Source organism: Eleutherodactylus coqui, chromosome 7, assembly GCF_035609145.1.
Source record: "Eleutherodactylus coqui strain aEleCoq1 chromosome 7, aEleCoq1.hap1, whole genome shotgun sequence".
Classification (NCBI taxonomy): domain Eukaryota; kingdom Metazoa; phylum Chordata; class Amphibia; order Anura; family Eleutherodactylidae; genus Eleutherodactylus; species Eleutherodactylus coqui.
In genome coordinates this window covers 6,173,697-6,195,708 of record NC_089843.1, presented here as the reverse complement: position 1 = coordinate 6,195,708, position 22,012 = coordinate 6,173,697, and the positions used below count along the sequence as shown (strand labels likewise).

Sequence of the window (22,012 nt, the reverse complement as noted above, 5' to 3'; positions counted from 1 at the left end):
TCCCCACCCCACCCCCGCTCTCCCGGGCACACGTCTGACACTCCTTCTGTCTTCCTCCCCACAGGGTCCCTCGGAGACATCAGTAAATCATTTGTGGACATGACGGATGTGGTGGCGGTGGACAACTACTTCTCCTTCAATGTGTCTTCCGCTTTGTGTCTCACCTCCTCCCTGCTGACAACCTTCCCGAGGTGCCCGGGGCTGCGGCGCGTGGTGGTCAACGTGTCCTCCCTGGCTGCCATCAAGCCTTTTAAGTCTTGGACTCTGTACTGTACGGGCAAAGCGGCGCGGGACATGATGTTCAGGGTCCTCGCCGAGGAGGAAGCAGACGTGCGGGTCCTCAGCTATGGGCCAGGTAAAGTCACGCGACTGCATCCCTATATGATATCTCTGGGGTGTGCGGCTGTGAGCGCCCCCATGAGTCTGCTATACTGTGTGTCTCGCTTCCCCACCATTACACACATCTCTGCTTGCTGTCAGTGTATAGAAATGTCACCCAGGCCATCTAATAATGACCTAGACTTAGCATGCCCCATCTAACACCCGCCCATCAGTATCCTGTCCGAGCATGCCCCACCTAACACCCGCCCATCAGTGTCTGGTCCCAGCATGCCTCATCTAACACCTGCCCATCAGTATCCTATCCCAGCGTGCCCCATCTAACACCTGCCCATCAGTGTCCTGTCCCAGCGTGCCCCATCTAACACCCGCCCATCAGTATCCTGTCCCAGCGTGCCCCACCTAACACCCGCCCATCAGTGTCCTGTCCCAGCGTGCCCCATCTAACACCCGCCCATCAGTGTCTGGTCACAGCGTGCCCCATCTAACACCCGCCCATCAGTGTCTGGTCACAGCGTGCCCCATCTAACACCTGCCCATCAGTGTCTGGTCACAGCGTGCCCCATCTAACACCCGCCCATCAGTATCCTGTCCGAGCATGCCCCACCTAACACCCGCCCATCAGTATCCTGTCTGAGCGTACCCCACCTAACACCCGCCCATCAGTGTCTGGTCCCAGCGTGCCCCATCTAACACCTGCCCATCAGTGTCCTGTCCCAGCGTGCCCCATCTAACACCCGCCGATCAGTATCCTGTCCCAGCGTGCCCCACCTAACACCCGCCCATCAGTGTCCTGTCCCAGCATGCCCCATCTAACACCCGCCCATCATTGTCTGGTCACAGCGTGCCCCATCTAACACCCGCCCATCAGTGTCTGGTCACAGCGTGCCCCATCTAACACCCGCCCATCAGTGTCTGGTCACAGCGTGCCCCATCTAACACCCGCCCATCAGTGTCTGGTCACAGTGTGCCCCATCTAACACCCGCCCATCAGTGTCTGGTCTCAGCGTGCCTCATCTAACACCCGCCCATCAGTGTCCTGTCCCTGTGTGCCCCATCTAACACCCGCCCATCAGTGTCCTGTCCCAGCGTGCCTCATCTAACACCCGCCCATCAGTATCCTGTCCCAGCGTGCCTCATCTAACACCCGCCCATCAGTATGCTGTCCCTGTGTGCCCCATCTAACACCCGCCCATCAGTATGCTGTCCCTGTGTGCCCCATCTAACACCTGCCCATCAGTATGCTGTCCCTGTGTGCCCCATCTAACACCTGCCCATCAGTATGCTGTCCCTGTGTGCCCCATCTAACACCCGCCCATCAGTATGCTGTCCCTGTGTGCCCCATCTAACACCCGCCCATCAGTATCCTGTCCCTGTGTGCCCCATCTAACACCCGTCCATCAGTATCCTGTCCCACCGTGCCCCATCTAACACCCGTCCATCAGTGTCCTGTCCCTGCGTGCCCCATCTAACACCCGCCCATCAGTATCCTGTCCCAGCGTGCCCCATCTAACACCCGCCCATCAGTGTCCTGTCCCAGCGTGCCCCATCTAACACCCGCCCATCAATATCCTGTCCCAGCGTGCCCCATCTAACACCCGCCCATCAGTATGCTGTCGCTGTGTGCCCCATCTAACACCCGCCCATCAGTTTCCTGTCCCTGCGTGCCCCATCTAACACCCGCCCATCAGTATCCTGTCCCAGCGTGCCCCATCTAACACCCGCCCATCAGTGTCCTGTCCCAGCGTGCCTCATTTAACACCCGCCCATCAGTGTCCTGTCTCAGCGTGCCCCATCTAACAGCCGCCCATCAGTATCCTGTCCCAGCGTGCCTCATCTAACACCCGCCCATCAGTGTCCTGTCCCAGCATGCCTCATCTAACACTCGCCCATCAGTGTCCTGTCCCAGCGTGCCCCATCTAACACCCGCCCATCAGTATCCTATCCCAGCGTGCCCCATCTAACACCCGCCCACCAGTGTCCTGTCCCTGTGTGCCTCATCTAACACCCGCCCATCAGTGTCCTGTCCCAGCGTGCCTCATCTAACACCCGCCCATCAGTGTCCTGTCCCAGCGTGCCTCATCTAACACCCGCCCATCAGTGTCCTGTCCCAGCGCGCCTCATTTAACACCCGCCCATCAGTGTCCTGTCCCTGTGTGCCCCATCTAACACCCGCCCATCAGTGTCCTGTCCCTGTGTGCCCCATCTAACCCCGCCCATCAGTATGCTGTCCCTGTGTGCCCCATCTAACACCCGCCCATCAGTTTCCTGTCCCTGCGTGCCCCATCTAACACCCGCCCATCAGTATCCTGTCCCAGCGTGCCCCATCTAACACCCGCCCATCAGTGTCCTGTCCCAGCGTGCCTCATCTAACACCCGCCCATCAGTATCCTGTCCCAGCGTGCCCCATCTAACACCCGCCCATCAGTGTCCTGTCCCAGCGTGCCCCATCTAACAGCCGCCCATCAGTGTCCTGTCCCAGCGTGCCTCATCTAACACCCGCCCATCAGTGTCCTGTCGCAGCGTGCCTCATCTAACACCCGCCCATCAGTATCCTGTCCCAGCGTGCCTCATCTAACACCCGCCCATCAGTGTCCTGTTCCAGCGTGCCTCATCTAACACTCGCCCATCAGTGTCCTGTCCCAGCGTGCCCCATCTAACACCCGCCCATCAGTGTCCTGTCCCAGCGTGCCTCATCTAACACCCGCCCATCAGTGTCCTGTCCCAGCGTGCCCCATCTAACACCCGCCCATCAGTGTCCTGTCCCAGCGTGCCTCATCTAACACCCGCCCATCAGTGTCCTGTCCCAGCGCGCCTCATTTAACACCCGCCCATCAGTGTCCTGTCCCTGTGTGCCCCATCTAACACCCGCCCATCAGTGTCCTGTCCCAGCATGCCTCATCTAACACCCGCCCATCAGTGTCCTGTCCCTGTGTGCCCCATCTAGCACCCGCCCATTAGTGTCCTGTCTCAGCGTGCCCCATCTAACAGCCGCCCATCAGTGTCCTGTCCCAGCGTGCCTCATCTAACACCCGCCCATCAGTGTCCTGTCCCTGTTTGCCCCATCTAACACCCGCCCATCAGTATCCTGTCCCAGCGTTCTTCATCTAACACCCGGCCATCAGTATCCTGTCCCAGCGTGCCTCATCTAACACCCACCTATCAGTGTCCTGTCTCAGCGTGCCTCATCTAACACCCGCCCATCAGTATCCTGTCCCTGTGTGCCCCATCTTACACCCGCCCATCAGTATCCTGTCCCAGCGTGCCCCATCTAACACCCGCCCATCAGTGTCCTGTCCCAGCGCGCCTCATTTAACACCCGCCCATCAGTGTCCTGTCCCTGTGTGCCCCATCTAACACCCGCCCATCAGTGTCCTGTCCCTGTGTGCCCCATCTAACCCCGCCCATCAGTATGCTGTCCCTGTGTGCCCCATCTAACACCCGCCCATCAGTTTCCTGTCCCTGCGTGCCCCATCTAACACCCGCCCATCAGTATCCTGTCCCAGCGTGCCCCATCTAACACCCGCCCATCAGTGTCCTGTCCCAGCGTGCCTCATTTAACACCCGCCCATCAGTGTCCTGTCTCAGCGTGCCCCATCTAACACCCGCCCATCAGTGTCCTGTCTCAGCGTGCCTCATCTAACACCCGCCCATCAGTGTCCTGTCTCAGCGTGCCCCATCTAACAGCCGCCCATCAGTGTCCTGTTCCAGCGTGCCTCATCTAACACCCGACCCATCAGTGTCCTGTTCCAGCGTGCCTCATCTAACACCCGACCCATCAGTGTCCTGTTCCAGCGTGCCTCATCTAACACCCGCCCATCAGTGTCCTGTCCCAGCGTGCCTCATTTAACACCCGCCCTTCAGTGTCCTGTCTCAGCGTGCCCCATCTAACAGCCGCCCATCAGTGTCCTGTCCCAGCTTGCCTCATCTAACACCCGCCCATCAGTGTCCTGTCGCAGCGTGCCTCATCTAACACCCGCCCATCAGTATCCTGTCCCAGCGTGCCTCATCTAACACCCGCCCATCAGTGTCCTGTTCCAGCGTGCCTCATCTAACACTCGCCCATCAGTGTCCTGTCCCAGCGTGCCCCATCTAACACCCGCCCATCAGTGTCCTGTCCCAGCGTGCCTCATCTAACACCCGCCCATCAGTGTCCTGTCCCAGCGTGCCCCATCTAACACCCGCCCATCAGTGTCCTGTCCCAGCGTGCCTCATCTAACACCCGCCCATCAGTGTCCTGTCCCAGCGCGCCTCATTTAACACCCGCCCATCAGTGTCCTGTCCCTGTGTGCCCCATCTAACACCCGCCCATCAGTGTCCTGTCCCAGCATGCCTCATCTAACACCCGCCCATCAGTGTCCTGTCCCTGTGTGCCCCATCTAGCACCCGCCCATTAGTGTCCTGTCTCAGCGTGCCCCATCTAACAGCCGCCCATCAGTGTCCTGTCCCAGCGTGCCTCATCTAACACCCGCCCATCAGTGTCCTGTCCCTGTTTGCCCCATCTAACACCCGCCCATCAGTATCCTGTCCCAGCGTTCTTCATCTAACACCCGGCCATCAGTATCCTGTCCCAGCGTGCCTCATCTTACACCCGCCCATCAGTATCCTGTCCCTGTGTGCCCCATCTTACACCCGCCCATCAGTATCCTGTCCCAGCGTGCCCCATCTAACACCCGCCCATCAGTATCCTGTCCCAGCGTGCCCCATCTAACACCCGCCCATCAGTGTCCTGTCCCTGTGTGCCTCATCTAACACCCGCCCATCAGTGTCCTGTCCCAGCGTGCCCCATCTAACACCCGCCCATCAGTGTCCTGTCCCAGCGTGCCCCATCTAACAGCCGCCCATCAGTATCCTGTCTCTGTGTGCCTCATCTAACACCCGCCCATCAGTATCCTGTCCCAGCGTGCCTCATCTAACACCCGTCCATCAGTATCCTGTCTCAGCGTGCCTCATCTAACACCCGCCCATCAGTATCCTGTCCCAGCGTGCCTCATCTAACACCCGCCCATCAGTATCCTATCCCAGCGTGCCTCATCTAACACCCGCCCATCAGTGTCCTGTCTCAGCGTGCCCCATCTAACAGCCGCCCATCAGTGTCCTGTCCCAGCGTGCCCCATCTAACACCCGCCCATCAGTATCCTGTCCCAGCGTGCCTCATCTAACACCCGCCCATCAGTGTCCTGTCCCAGCGTGCCCCATCTAACACCCGCCCATCAGTATCCTGTCCCAGCGTGCCTCATCTAACACCCGCCCATCAGTATCCTGTCCCAGCGTGCCTCATCTAACACCCGCCCATCAGTGTCCTGTCCCAGCGTGCCTCATCTAACACCCGCCCATCAGTGTCCTGTCCCAGCGTGCCCCATCTAACACCCGCCCATCAGTATCCTGTCCCAGCGTGCCTCATCTAACGGCGGCCCATCAGTATCCTGTCCCAGCGTGCCTCATCTAACGGCGGCCCATCAGTATCCTGTCCCAGCGTGCCTCATCTAACGGCGGCCCATCAGTATCCTGTCCCAGCGTGCCTCATCTAACGGCGGCCCATCAGTATCCTGTCTTTGCGTGCCTCATCTAACACCCGCCCATCAGTGTCCTGTCCCAGCGTTCTTCATCTAACACCCGCCCATCAGTGTCCTGTCTCAGCATGCCCCATCTAACAGCCGCCCATCAGTGTCCTGTCCCTGCGTGCCTCATCTAACACCCGCCCATCAGTATCCTATCCCAGCGTGCCCCATCTAACACCCGCCCATCAGTATCCTGTCCCTGTGTGCCTCATCTAACACCCGCCCATCAGTATCCTGTCCCAGCATGCCTCATCTAACACCCGCCCATCAGTGTCCTGTCCCTGTGTGCCTCATCTAACACCCGCCCATCAGTGTCCTGTCCCAGCGTGCCTCATCTAACACCCGCCCATCAGTATCCTGTCCCAGCGTGCCTCATCTAACACCCGCCCATCAGTATCCTGTCCCAGCATGCCTCATCTAACACCCGCCCATCAGTATCCTGTCCCAGCGTGCCTCATCTAACACCCGCCCATCAGTGTCCTGTCCCTGTGTGCCTCATCTAACACCCGCCCATCAGTGTCCTGTCCCTGTGTGCCCCATCTAACACCCGCCCATCAGTGTCCTGTCCCTGTGTGCCTCATCTAACACCCGCCCATCAGTGTCCTGTCCCTGTGTGCCTCATCTAACACCCGCCCATCAGTGTCCTGTCCCTGTGTGCCTCATCTAACACCCGCCCATCAGTGTCCTGTCCCTGTGTGCCTCATCTAACACCCGCCCATCAGTATCCTGTCCCAGCGTGCCCCATCTAACGGCCGCCCATCAGTGTCCTGTCCCAGCGTGCCTCATCTAACACCCGCCCATCAGTATCCTGTCCCAGCGTGCCCCATCTAACACCCACCCATCAGTGTCTGGTCCCAGCGTGCCCCATCTAACACCCGCCCATCAGTATCCTGTCCCAGCGTGCCTCATCTAACACCCGCCCATCAGTATCCTATCCCAGCGTGCCTCATCTAACACCCGCCCATCAGTGTCCTGTCTCAGCGTGCCCCATCTAACAGCCGCCCATCAGTGTCCTGTCCCAGCGTGCCCCATCTAACACCCGCCCATCAGTATCCTGTCCCAGCGTGCCTCATCTAACACCCGCCCATCAGTGTCCTGTCCCAGCGTGCCCCATCTAACACCCGCCCATCAGTATCCTGTCCCAGCGTGCCTCATCTAACACCCGCCCATCAGTATCCTGTCCCAGCGTGCCTCATCTAACACCCGCCCATCAGTGTCCTGTCCCAGCGTGCCTCATCTAACACCCGCCCATCAGTGTCCTGTCCCAGCGTGCCCCATCTAACACCCGCCCATCAGTATCCTGTCCCAGCGTGCCTCATCTAACACCCGCCCATCAGTATCCTGTCCCAGCGTGCCTAATCTAACGGCGGCCCATCAGTATCCTGTCCCAGCGTGCCTCATCTAACGGCGGCCCATCAGTATCCTGTCCCAGCGTGCCTCATCTAACGGCGGCCCATCAGTATCCTGTCTTTGCGTGCCTCATCTAACACCCGCCCATCAGTGTCCTGTCTCAGCATGCCCCATCTAACAGCCGCCCATCAGTGTCCTGTCCCTGCGTGCCTCATCTAACACCCGCCCATCAGTATCCTATCCCAGCGTGCCCCATCTAACACCCGCCCATCAGTATCCTGTCCCTGTGTGCCTCATCTAACACCCGCCCATCAGTATCCTGTCCCAGCGTGCCCCATCTAACACCCGCCCATCAGTCTCCTGTCCCAGCGTGCCCCATCTAACACCCGCCCATCAGTATCCTGTCCCTGTGTGCCTTATCTAACACCCGCCCATCAGTGTCCTGTCCCAGCGTGCCCCATCTAACACCCGCCCATCAGTATCCTGTCCCAGCGTGCCCCATCTAACACCCGCCCATCAGTGTCCTGTCCCAGCGTGCCCCATCTAACAGCCGCCCATCAGTGTCCTGTCCCAGCGTGCCCCATCTAACACCCGCCCATCAGTCTCCTGTCCCAGCGTGCCTCATCTAACACCCGCCCATCAGTGTCCTGTCCCTGTGTGCCTCATCTAACACCCGCCCATCAGTGTCCTGTCCCAGCGTGCCTCATCTAACACCCGCCCATCAGTATCCTGTCCCAGCGTGCCTCATCTAACACCCGCCCATCAGTATCCTGTCCCAGCATGCCTCATCTAACACCCGCCCATCAGTCTCCTGTCCCAGCGTGCCCCATCTAACACCCGCCCATCAGTATCCTGTCCCTGTGTGCCTCATCTAACACCCGCCCATCAGTGTCCTGTCCCAGCGTGCCCCATCTAACACCCGCCCATCAGTATCCTGTCCCAGCGTGCCCCATCTAACACCCGCCCATCAGTGTCCTGTCTCAGCGTGCCCCATCTAACACCCGCCCATCAGTGTCCTGTCCCAGCGTGCCTCATCTAACACCCGCCCATCAGTGTCCTGTCCCAGCGTGCCTCATCTAACACCCGCCCATCAGTGTCCTGTCCCTGTGTGCCTCATCTAACACCCGCCCATCAGTGTCCTGTCCCAGCGTGCCTCATCTAACACCCGCCCATCAGTATCCTGTCCCAGCATGCCTCATCTAACACCCGCCCAACAGTATCCTGTCCCAGCGTGCCTCATCTAACACCCGCCCATCAGTGTCCTGTCCCTGTGTGCCTCATCTAACACCCGCCCATCAGTGTCCTGTCCCTGTGTGCCTCATCTAACACCCGCCCATCAGTGTCCTGTCTCAGCGTGCCCCATCTAACAGCCGCCCATCAGTGTCCTGTCCCAGCGTGCCTCATCTAACACCCGCCCATCAGTGTCCTGTCCCTGTGTGCCCCATCTAACACCCGCCCATCAGTATCCTGTCCCTGTGTGCCTCATCTAACACCCGCCCATCAGTGTCCTGTCCCTGTGTGCCTCATCTAACACCCGCCCATCAGTGTCCTGTCTCAGCGTGCCCCATCTAACAGCCGCCCATCAGTGTCCTGTCCCAGCGTGCCTCATCTAACACCCGCCCATCAGTATCCTGTCCCAGCGTGCCTCATCTAACACCCGCCCATCAGTGTCCTGTCCCTGTGTGCCTCATCTAACACCCGCCCATCAGTGTCCTGTCCCTGTGTGCCTCATCTAACACCCGCCCATCAGTGTCCTGTCCCTGTGTGCCTCATCTAACACCCGCCCATCAGTATCCTGTCCCAGCGTGCCCCATCTAACGGCCGCCCATTAGTGTCCTGTCCCAGCGTGCCTCATCTAACACCCGCCCATCAGTATCCTGTCCCAGCGTGCCCCATCTAACACCCGCCCATCAGTATCCTGTCCCAGTGTGCCCCATCTAACACCCGCCCATCAGTGTCCTGTCCCAGCGTGCCTCATCTAACACCCGCCCATCAGTGTCCTGTCCCAGCGTGCCCCATCTAACACCCGCCCATCAGTATCCTGTCTCAGCATGCCTCATCTAACACCTGCCCATCAGTATCCTGTCTCTGCGTGCCTCATCTAACACCCGCCCATCAGTGTCCTGTCCCAGCGTGCCCCATCTAACACCCGCCCATCAGTATCCTGTCTCAGCATGCCTCATCTAACACCCGCCCATCAGTGTCCTGTCCCTGCGTGCCTCATCTAACACCCGCCCATCAGTGTCCTGTCCCAGCGTGCCCCATCTAACACCCGCCCATCAGTATGCTGTTGTCTTACCTGCTCAGGATTTAGCCATTCTACAGCCTCATTAGCATAAAAAGTAAGCAAACTGAAACAGTTTTGAGGTAAAACAAATATAAATCACGAGTTTCTCTACTCTTTAATATATAAATGTAAGTGAAACTGTTAATTAACATGTAAAGCGTACAGATCACATGGGTAACAAAGATAAGCATCCATACATCCCCGGATATTGTGGCATCACTGCGCAATCGGGGATCTCCAGGTACGATTGGTGGGAGGAATCCGGGAAACCGCCAGCACGTCTGCTAGACCACAAGTGGAGTCCCAGACCCCCCCCTGAAAATCCCCCTTCTTATATACTACTTTGTGATTATGTAACATATCCGCGCAGTTCTGAGTATATACGTCATTCTTATATAAGTGTTCAGGCCTCCGCATGCTCCCTACTACTCTTGGCAATATATTCTAGTGCATAACGTCTCCATGAAGTTATCCACATCTGGATTCTATTACTTTGCAGCGTCCCGTGACTGAGTGATTCTTACTGGTTTCATCTGGAATATCCAGCATCTGTACAGGGTTTATTGTACTTATAATGACCCAAGTCCGTATCACAGACTAATAGTTATATGGTCACCAACTAATGATACTTTTACTATACACAATGTCTCAGCTCAGTCGTGTCCCATATGTATCACAATCGGTCCTTGATCACTCACTATTTGCCGTATGATACCATTAACCCCTTGAGTGGCACGCCCGGAAATTTTCCGGGACGAGCTCCACTGGTCATAGTGACATAGCCCGGAAGATTTCCGGGCTATGTATCACTATGGGAGCTGCAGAGCACAATGCCACAAGCTGTGACAGTGTGCTCTGCTTGCACAGACCCACACAGAACAGTGCAGGACTTTGAAAAACCAGCAGAAGATATTGCCGATATGCCGGCAACCTCCTGCTTTGTTTACAGGTTGCCATAGAGACCATCGGCTTGTCAGAAGCAAGCCGATGGTCTCTGTGGCAGGGAGAGCTTGGTGCTTGGCTGTGAGAGGACAGCTAGGTACCTGCTCTTACAGCAGAGATCAGAGAAAACCTCCGATCTCTGCTGTGTTAACCCTTTACATGCTGCAGTCTATGTGACTGCAGCATGTAAAGGGCTGTCACTGCAGCATGTAAAGGGCTGTCACCATCGGACCCCCAGAATGTGATCAGGGGTCCTGATGGGTCCCTGTGGAAGTCCCCTAAAGGGACAAAAAAAAAAAAAAGGAAAAAAATTATTAAAAAAAATAATAAAAACACTTGTCTCCCTTTACTTTGTAAAAAATCAAAAATACAATCACACATGTGGTATCCATGCGTCGTAATGACCCAGAGAAGGAAGTTAATACATTATTTAACCCCTTAATGACATGGCCCCATTTCTTTTTTTCCTCCCCCCTGTTTAAAAAATCACAACTTGTCCCGCAAAAAACAAGCCCTAATATGGCCATGTCAATGGAAAAATGAAAAAGTTATGGCTCTTCAGATGCAACTGCAAAATTAGTTGAAATTCAATGATTAGACCATTTAAAAAAACCTGCCCTGGTGGGCACGACAGGGTGGTAGGAAACCCGCCACTCAAGGGGTTAAAACTTGGGGTTTTCTACAGAATACCTTATATGCCATGAAACAATTCCATAGCGATAAGAGTATTACAACTATGGCCAATACCAAAGCAGGATGTATGAGCCAATTAAAGGGGTTGTCCCGCGCCGAAACGGGTTTTTTTTTTTTTTAAACCCCCCCCCCGTTCGGCGCGAGACAACCCCGATGCAGGGGTTAAAAAAACCACCCGCACAGCGCTTACCTGAATCCCGGCGGTCCGGCGTCTTCATACTCACCTGCTGAAGATGGCCGCCGGGATCCTCTGTCTTCATGGACCGCAGGGCTTCTGTGCGGTCCATTGCCGATTCCAGCCTCCTGATTGGCTGGAATCGGCACGTGACGGGGCGGAGCTACACGGAGCCGGCATCCTGCACGAGCGATCCCATTCATAAAAGAAGAAGACCCGGACTGCGCAAGCGCGGCTAATTTGGCCATCGGAGGGCGAAAATTAGTCGGCACCATGGAGACGAGGACGCCAGCAACGGAGCAGGTAAGTATAAAACTTTTTATAACTTCTGTATGGCTCATAATTAATGCACAATGTACATTACAAAGTGCATTATTATGGCCATACAGAAGTGTATAGACCCACTTGCTGCCTCGGGACAACCCCTTTAAGAGTGGCTTGTGCAGATGATGACTATCCCATAAAGATGTCATACCAATGGTGTGACGTGGCATCAGCAATAGCCGATCCCATCTTTACAATTTTGCCAGCTATTCCAGTTGTACTTACAATATGTGTTGCCAAAGATCTATTAAGCAATTTAATATGTTGCTGTACTTCTTCTGTGTCTTCTAACAACTTTTTGAATTTAGTCAAATTTAGATCCCAATTTGACACATTTAAAGGCAGTGGTTGCCAATTGACAGCCACTCGGGTAATAACACAAAGGTCTCATTTTCCCAAACAAGTGCTGATATGTTTCGCAAGCATCCTGAAAATGGGACAACCATCCCAGGTATAACAGGATGATTACTTGCCAAACATACCTCCTGTGGGGCTACTTCAACCATCATCTTAAACGTGAGTGGCAGCACAGTCCATTCACATACATTGATCGTATTTTGTAATAGACATGGTTCATAAACAGCCGATTGGACCTTGCATATGGTCCCTTCTAATGTATCATCACACAATGATAAATCATGAGTTCTATTTTGCTCATCCATGTAAATCCCGTTAAATCTAGGTACCCAGAAATGCATATCTTCTGGAACACCTATAAGTAAGGGGAGAACTACAAACTTACACATCACATTCTTTTTAGTAACATTGTATATGAATATGGTCCCTTTACATAATATATCATTGCAAACCATTTTCTGCGCCTCCAACTGTATCCAATCAGTCTCAGTTATAGTCTGATTGAACACGGTCCTCCACACCTGCTCATTGCCAGTCATGAGCATAGTTTGAAGTGTGTTCTTTTGTTGTTGCTGATAAATGGTCTGCAAGGTACATATTGACCAATTAACATAGTTAGATATGTTAGAATTTACTTCATATGAAAACCTATTAGATGCATCTTGCAGATCAAGCATTATTGTGTCCACATCCGTTTGCATACTAAAGGGCTGCCATATAGTGGGCATCCAGTTAGCCTGCAATGTGAGCACATCTTTAATACCACTTCCCGCGTTATGCATTCGATTAGCTAAAGTCTCTATATCAAAACCATTAATAGTCCCAGAAAGCGCTCCGTAGCCCCCGAGTAAGGTATCATACCAAGCTCGACGGGAACGCTTGGTAGAACAAGTCCTCGAGGGTGGAAACTGCACGGAGGCTTGTATAACAGTCTTTTGAGTGTCCCGCCCACCTGACGACAGGTGGATGGAACCCTTTTTATATGTCCAGGATCTATTTTAGAAGCATTAAAGGGGTTGTCCCGCGCCGAAACGGGTTTTTTTTTTTTTCAACCCCCCCCCCGTTCGGCGCGAGACAACCCCGATGCAGGGAGGTAAAGAAAGCTCACCGGAGCGCTTACCTTAATCCCCGCGCTCCGGTGACTTCTCTACTCACCGCTGAAGATGGCCTCTTCCTCCGTGGACCGCAGCTCTTCTGTGCGGTCCACTGCCGATTCCAGCCTCCTGATTGGCTGGAATCGGCACGTGACGGGGCGGAGCTACACGGAGCTACACGGAGCCCCATAGAAGACTGCAGAAGACCCGGACTGCGCAAGCGCGGCTAATTTGGCCATCGGAGGCCAAAAATTAGTCGGCTCCATGGAGACGAGGACGCTAGCAACGGAGCAGGTAAGTATAAAACTTTTTATAACTTCTGTATGGCTCATAATTAATGCACAATGTACATTACAAAGTGCATTATTATGGCCATACAGAAGTGTATAGACCCACTTGCTGCCTCGGGACATCTCCTTTAATGTTCACGAACACCAGGAACTGACCCCAAACAAGCCGATTCTGGATCTCCGTGGCATTCCCACACGTAATCACATCTGTCTCATTCAAAGGGAATGGGAACTGAAATCCTCTATTAGTACAATTCTGGATATACTGCATCACCAGGGAGTAATTGAGATATGGCAACGCTTTTGGTCTCTGACAGCAGGACACTTTCACAAGTGACGTAATGTTTATTTGCCCTGTGGCATTATGCAATGTGTATGTGGGACGGTAAGTTGGACTAATATGTGGTAAGGACTTCCACTCCAAATAGTCCCGTCAAATGTGATCTTCACGATCCTACACTTCTGGCTGGCTTCACACGTGAAGTTGTCTTGCTTCCATGCCTGAGTAGAATTCTTCCAACCCCACGAAAAATGATTCCTCCCGGTGTTGTTCACCGCCATTCCAGGGGTCCACGCATCACCTACTGCGAACACCGAACACCCAATGCCAAGGGTTCCCAGAATGATTACATGATTCTAGAGAAGGCAAGGAAACAAGCATTATTCCCCCAAATAGCACTTTTCTTGTGGGACATATTCCCATTTCTCTACTCCGGGTCGCATAATGAGCAAAGTTCGATCTTTCCCCACAGCAATAACCTCTGCCGGGGAGGGCGGTCCTTGGTGATCCTGAACCCATATTTTGGCCCCTACATTAGTAACATCAGTTGAGCCAAAGCCTTTCTCTCCTCTCACTGTAAGTTCAGTGGGGTCACCCCTTCTTCCACTTGTGTCAGATACACTGGTATTAATAGCAGCTGTGCCATGCGCTCCTTTTTCCCTATTATCAGAGGATCTGTTCCTAAATTTATCATGATTACGTTAATTTCCCCCTGATAATCTGCATCTATGACTCCCCCTAGGACCACCGCACCTCTCAGAGCAAAACTTGATCTAGTAGCTATCTGCCCGAAGTGATTCTGCGGGATCTTGCATCCTATCCCTGTGGGAATAGTACTCACCTTTCCCGGGGCTATCACCGCCGTATCAAGAGCGTATAGATCCAACCCTGCAGCGGCAGGAGTGGCTCTATAAGGTGCCTGCGCATCTGGATGTATTTTCCAGTATAAGATTGTCTCTACCTTAGCTACATCTATACTGAGATTAGGTGTTAGCATGCGCAATACTGAGATTGGGTGTAAGCATGCGCAATACTGAGATTGGGTGTAAGCATGCGCATTAAGGGTGTCATGGAATCGGTGATGGGCCTGTTGTTGATAATCTGTAAAGCATCAGTGAGATTATCTCTCCATTGACCATATTTGTCGGTCTCCGTAAGCTTCTTCAGGGTAGATTTTAATAACCCATTCATTCGTTCCTCCAAGCCCGCGGCCTGTGGATAGTAGGGCATATGATATGGCATGTGAACCATTGTCTGTCTGGATCTGCAGGGGAGTCCCATAGTACTGGGTAATAATTTCCAGAGTACGTAAAGTACTCCATTGGGTTGCTGTTTTACACGGGAATCCCACCATCAGACCTGAGAATGTATCTACTGCTGTACAAATATACTTACATCCTCTGCTCTCAGGGAGGGGCCCTACAAAATCCATCTGCCAAATCTGCGCTGGCAACTGGCCTCTCCCTATGTGTCCCATTGCTGTATGAGGCACTTCTGACATACTGGACATTGCGCGATTACTTGTTTGATCATGTCCACCGTCAATGGGATACCTCTTTCTTGTGCCCACCTGTAAGTGGCCTTCTCTCCCAAGTGTCCCCTTTTTTGGTGAGCCCAAACAGCTGTACCTTGAAGCCATGCTTCCTTTTCCTTGTCAGGTTCTTGTACAGCAACAGAGATCGATGCTGCTGCATCTGCTTGAGAATTAAATAAACGTTCCAATGAGTCAAGAGGGACATGAGCATCAACATGAAACACAGTACTTTTGGTTCTCCTAATGAATTCCTTCTATGTCTTGCCAAAGCTCCTTCCCCCACAATTCCTTACTATGAATGTTCCAATTGTTCTTCTTCCATCCCATGATCCAAGTGGCCAAACCATTGGCAACTGACCATGAGTCTGTATACAAATGACATTCTTGCCCTTCTTCCTGCTTCAGAGCTAAGAATACCGCACAAAGTTCTGCATATTGACTGCTCTTACCCTCCCCCTCCATGACCAACGTCTTGTCCAATTTTGGCTACACTTTTCCATCTACGCCTTCCACTGATATACTTGGCCGAACCATCCGTGAACCAAGCATGCTCTTTTTGGGAGTCTATCAACTCAGAGTAAAGTATTCCCCACTTTACTGGGGATTCCTCCATTTGTGCTACTGGTGTAACCTGACCATCTGGAGGGATATCAGCTATTTTTTCATGCAGGGCAGCTATCCCCCCCCCCCCCTCACCTTTCTTAGCTCTTTCCAAGATGTACCATTTCTACTTAACCCCTTAACGACCAGCCCATAGTGTTTTTATGTCCTGCCCAAGAAGGTGAAAATACTCACCCTCCTTCCTCCATGACCTCCGGACGGTCTCGGGACCCACTGCTGGCTTCTGCGCATGCGCCGATGGCCGGCGAGCCCGGCAAATTCAAAATCTCCCTGCACCCAGCTGTCACAGATAGCCGAGTGCAGGGAGATATGACTGGGGACCGCTATATGCGGTTCCCAGTCACATGATCACCGGTATCCATCGGAAAACAGTGATCATATAAAGTTAAAAAGTAAAAAAAAAAAGTTTTAAAAGTTAAAGTTTCCTCTCCCCTTACGGATCGTATCCGTAAGGGGGGATGAAATTACGTACCCAAGGTCCCCAGATTTTCTCCCTGGTGGGATGTTGATCCGTGGACCTTACCCCAGCTTCTGCGCATGCGCCCGTCAGCATGATGGCGGACGCATGCGCAAAAGTGAAAGATTGCCCAAGAAATGTAAAATCTCCATGCTGCTGGCTACCAAAGGTAGCCAAGAGCCTGGAGATGTCACGGGGAGCCGCGGTATGCGGTTACTGGTCACGTGATCGCCGTTATCCAATGCATAATGGCGATCACGTAACAATTCTTAAAAAAGTGAAAGTTTCATCTCCCCTCACCGATGCGATCGGTTTGGGGAGATGAAACATCTTCTCGGAGGCTTCCACATTTGAATCCAGATGCGGTTATCCTCCATGGACCCTTCCGGCTGCTGCGCATGCGCCCGCCGGCAAAATGCCGGACACATTCGCAGGAGCCGGGGAGCCCAGGAAATTTTAAATCTCCTTGCTCCCAGCGACCAACATTCGTGTGTGTTGTACAAAAAAAAATATTTTTAAATTGACACAATTGCCAAAAAAATGAAAATCATAATTTTTTCCTTCTGCTTGGCTTAGATTCATTCAAAAACTGTGAAGTCAAAAAAGTCATCGTACCCCTAGATAAATTCGTTAAGGGGTCTACTTTTCAAAATGGGGTCACTTGTGGGGGTTCCCCATCGTTTTGGTCACTCAATGGCTCTACAAGTGGGCAATGGGGACTAAATCTCCTTCAAGCAAAATTTCTGTTCTGAAAGCCACCTGTTTCTCCTTTCATTTTGGGCCCCATTGTGCATACAGACGTAATACTAGGGCCACAATGGGTATGTTTCTGAGCACGAGACAAACAGGGGGATCCATTCTGGGGTGCAAATCCTCATTTTAATGTGTACTATAGAAAAAAGTCCTGTCTTTAAAATGACATATTTGCAAAAATATGAAATTTTAGTTTTTATCTTCTAAATTGCATTGACTCCTGAAAAAAAACTGTGTGGTTAAAACACTCATGACACCCCTCAGTGAATACGTTAAGGGGTGTAGCTTATAAAATGGGGTCACTTGTGGGGGTATCTATCATTTTGACTCCTATGAGCCTTTCTAATCTTGGCTTGGTGTAGGAAAACAAAGTGTTACTCAAAATCCTGAAAAGTAATGTTATATTTGTACGTCTCCTAAATGGTTAAAAAAAAAACGAAAGTTTTTCCAATGTGCACCCAAAATAAAGTAAACGGATGAAAATATATATCGTAGCAAAATTTTCTATATTATGTTTGCACATATTTGAGATATTGCAGTTGGAAATGTGAAAAAATGACGATTTTTTCAAAATTTTCCCAATTTTGGCGCTTTTAATAAATAAACACAAATTCTATCGGTCAATTTTTTCCGCCTAAATGAAGTACAACATGTGGCGAAAAAACGCTGTCAGAATCGCTTGGATATGCAAAACCCTTACGGAGTTATGACATGTTAAAGTGACACATGTCAGATTTGCAAAATTTGGCCTGGTCATTAAGGCGCAAACAGGCTTGGTCACTAAGGGGTTAATGATACTCTGCTCCTGGGCATGTCCTATCCGGTTGGACTTTGGATTAGATAATACCCAGCTCATGATGGGTATTTCGGCCTCAGAAGGACTATGTGTCCTGTTGTCAATGTATCCACCAGGGCCCAATAACATGCCAACAGCTGTCGCTCCAGTGGAGTGTATTTTTCTCCTGCATCTGGTAATTTTCGATTCCAGAAGCCCAGTGGCACTCTTTTGCCCCCTTGCTTCTGCCACAATGACCAGTTTGCATACATATGCTGAACTGATACATGAAGTTCTGTCACCATCTTGTAAAGGCCATAAATCTACGGCCTGTTGTATGGCTTCTTTTACTGCCTCAAATGCAACCTGTTGCTCTTCTCCCCACGTGAACTCGTACTTCTTGCGAGTCACCTTGTAAAGAGGAGCAAGAAGCTGCCCCAGATGCGGAATGTGTTGTCTCCAGAATCCAAACAATCCTATGTAGGATTGTGTTTCCTTCTTGCTTTTCGGGGTGGGTAAATGTAAGATTTTCTGCCTTGCCTTAGGGCGAATCTCCCTATGGCCCTCATTCCATTGAATTCCTAAGAATTTCCCCGTCTGAGAGGGGCCCTGCACCTTGCTATCATTTATTTCCCATCCTTTTTCTCGCAGATGATGTAACAATCTGTCCAATTGTTTCTTTACAGATTGTTCATCCGGTTCCTGAATCATTATATCATCGATATAATGTGAAAACTGCATTTCTGATGATAAATCAAACTCATCCAAATGTTCTGCCACCGTCCGGTGACAGATGGTTGGACTATGTATCCAACCTTGTGGCAATCAAGTGAACGTATATTGACGTCCTTGCCACGTAAAGGCAAACTGATCTTGTGCCTTTTCTTCTATTGGAATTGTGAAGAAGGCTTGTGCGATATCAATCACAGCATACCATTGTCCACTGTGACTTTGGATCTGCTCCACAATTGTAATGGTGTCTGGGACAGCTGCCGTCAAGGGAGGTGTTTGTTTATTCAACTCCCTGTAATCCACAGTCATCCTCCAAGACCCATCACTTTTCTTCACAGGCCATACCGGATTGTTCCATGCTGTGGTTGCAGGCCTCACAACCCCAGCATCGACCAAATCCTTAATGGTTTCTCCTATTTCCTTGTGACCTCCAGGAATTCTGTATTGCTTCATAGCAACCAGTTTTCCTGCAGAAGGGATATGTACGGGTGGCATTTTAACCTTTCCCACCGTAACTGGACAAGCTTTCATCCCCATTTTCCTTACGCCAAAGGCAAACTTACCATCCTCCAGGTGTAGTGTCAATCCTTTCAGAATATCTATGCCAATGATATATTCCGGAATAGGTACTACTAACACCGTGTATTTACGTAAGGGCAAATTGCCCAATTTCAAAGTTACCTGTGTCTGTACTCCTTCGGTAACTTTTCCTCCCAATCCTGAAATATTAACTTTTGGACCTTTAAACTTTTTTGGATTTCCATAAATCCGAGTAGCCTCCGCCCCTGTATCTACTAAAGCTGGGACCCTTTGGACATTACCCCCTTTCCAATGTATGGCTAGCGGGACGTAGGGTCTGTCATCCCACCTAACCCAGACAGGGGCTTGGCTTGCTACCTATGCGGAATCAGAATCTGATTCCTCCAGGAGCGGAGCAGATGGCTTCATATGGTCCTGCACTTTGGTAGCTACCATTGCAGCCATCTCCCATGGATAGACCTTTTGAAAGTCCTCCCATTCTAATTTCTTAGGCTCTGAATTAGTGACCTGCTTCTCTTTCTTTTTAGAAGTTTTTGGGGCCACTGAATCTGCTCTTTTATCCACCTTTTTGTTGGCTAATATCTTCTGTTTATAAAGACGCCACAAATCACCTGTATCTTTTCCATCAATGGCGTCCTTGGAGACTCCAGCTTCAGGAGAGCCTGAAACATATCTCTACGAGATATCCTTGGCACTCCTGAATCACCAGTCCCCTGGGAACTAGGATTCCTAGACCTATCACGATCTGTTCGCTTTTCCTCTCTATCCCAGTTTCCCATATCTTGCAATTCCCACTAGCCACGACCGCAGACATTGGCTCATTTAGTCGTGGATAAAAGTAGAGTCATCATCACGGCTTTATAAGCCGGAGGTGCAGTCTTAATCAAGGGATTTCTAATTCCTGCTGTCGGCCGAGTCTCCAAATAATCATCGATTTGCTCGATGATAATTAGTGAGACCCTCATAGCTTCCTCCTTCAACCTTTCAATGCCATCCCTGATAGTGTACCAAGGTTTGTCATTGATTGGAATGTCTGCCTCTGTCGGGAACTTATTAAGAAACCCATTGGTCACCATATTAAACAGGGAAATACTACTTTCTCCTTGATGATTAGGAAAGTATTCTCTAAAATTTCTACTGATTACTGGATCTCTAGTTAGAGTAACAAATCACATTGCATCTTTTGGATCCAACATCACCCCAGTCGCCCCGTGCTCAAATAGACGGACCAACCATGGTATGTCAGATTACCCAGGCTTTTGCCTAAATCTACTCAGTATATCATCAACTTCTGACTGAGAAAAATCCTCTAGGGTAAGCCTGGTGTGCCTATGTGGCACCAATTCTTCTTGCACCAACAGTCTCCCATCCGCATCGTACATATAGTTTCCCTGATCATCATACCTGGGCAACCTCTGCCCATCATGACCTAGGATAGGTTGGGTATCGGGTCCATATTCAGTAGTTTCCTTCCTTCTGCTAATGGGCTGGGCACGTTTTAAAGCGGGTGGATCAATTGTTGGATTGGGTGGGTCTTCCCAATCCCCCTTATGCCAGTCCTCCTCCCCCAAGAAGATGAGGAATCCCATAAGTCTCCGTCCCACTTATCTGGGTCCCAGTCCACAGAAGCGGAAGTTATGACTTTCGGTACCTTTCGCCTATCAACTTTACCTTTACGTTTCTTACATTTATTTTGAGCAACTTTTACAACAGCCTTTTCTGCAATATTCTGATAATGTTCTATTTTTCCCTTTATCAGCCTTTGGTTACATTCCAACATCACTTTTTTTACTTCAGATTCTGCTAACCTTTGTTCCGCCTGATTAAGTTTTTTCATTAGTTGGGACTTCTTTTTATGGATATTCCTATAGGCTGAGGCCAATACCCAATTTCTCCTACCCAACTGAACTGCATCACCTGCCTTGGCAGGGGTCCCCCTTCAGTGTCCTGTCCCAGCGTGCCCGATCTAACACCCGCCCATCAGTATCCTGTCCCAGCGTGCCTCATCTAATGGCTGCCCATCAGTATCCTGTCTCAGCGTGCCTCATCTAACACCCGCCCATCAGTATCCTGTCCCAGCGTCCCTCATCTAACGGCCACCCATCAGTGTCCTGTCCCAGCGTGCCTCATCTAACACCCGCCCATCAGTATCCTGTTCCAGCGTGCCCCATCTAACATCCGCCCATCAGTGTCCTGTCCCAGCGTGCCCCATCTAACACCCGTCCATCAGTCTCCTGTCCCAGCGTGCCTCATCTAACACCCGCCCACCAGTGTGCTGTCTCAGTGTGCCCTATCTAACACCCGCCCAACAGTATCCTGTCTCAGCGTGCCTCATCTAACGGCCGCCCATCAGTATCCTATCCCAGCGTGCCCCATCTAACGGCCGCCCATCAGTATCCTGTCCCAGTGTGCTTCATCTATCACCCGCCCATTAGTGTCCTGTCTCAGCATGCCTCATCTATCACCCGCCCATTAGTGTCCTGTCCCAGCGTGCCTCATCTAACACCCGCCCATTAGTGTCCTGTCCCAGCGTGCCTCATCTAACACCCGCCCATTAGTGTCCTGTCCCAGCATTCTTCATCTAAGGCCTAACCAGCAATGTCCTGTCCCAGCGTGCCCCATCTAACACCCGCCCATCAGTATCCTGTCCCAGTGTGCCTCATCTAACACACGCCCATTAGTGTCCTGTCCCAGCATTCTTCATCTAAGGCCTAACCAGCAATGTCGTCTCCCAGCGTGCCCTATCTAACGGCCGCCTATCAGTATCCCTTCCCAGTGTTCTTCATCTATCACCCGCCCACCCACCAGTGTCCTGTCCCAGCGTGCCCCATCTAACGGCCGCCCATCAGTGTACTGTCCCAGTGTGCCCCATCTAACGGCCGCCCATCAGTGTCCTGTCCCATCGTTC

The 22,012-nt window shown here is 51.8% G+C and overlaps 1 protein-coding gene across 3 annotated transcripts in view; it reads left to right on the top strand.

Annotated features, from left to right (window-relative positions):
* The window catches only part of SPR (sepiapterin reductase), a 32,611-nt gene that overhangs the window by 3,542 nt on the left and 7,057 nt on the right, over positions 1–22,012 (top strand). For all 3 annotated transcript variants that reach the window (XR_010785793.1, XR_010785794.1, XM_066572845.1), the window contains exon 2: positions 65–355. Coding sequence is in view for 1 of the 3 variants with exons in the window: in XM_066572845.1 (XP_066428942.1) it covers positions 65–355 (291 nt within the window). In the remaining 2 variants the exon portion in view is untranslated. The remainder of the gene's footprint in view (positions 1–64; positions 356–22,012) is intronic.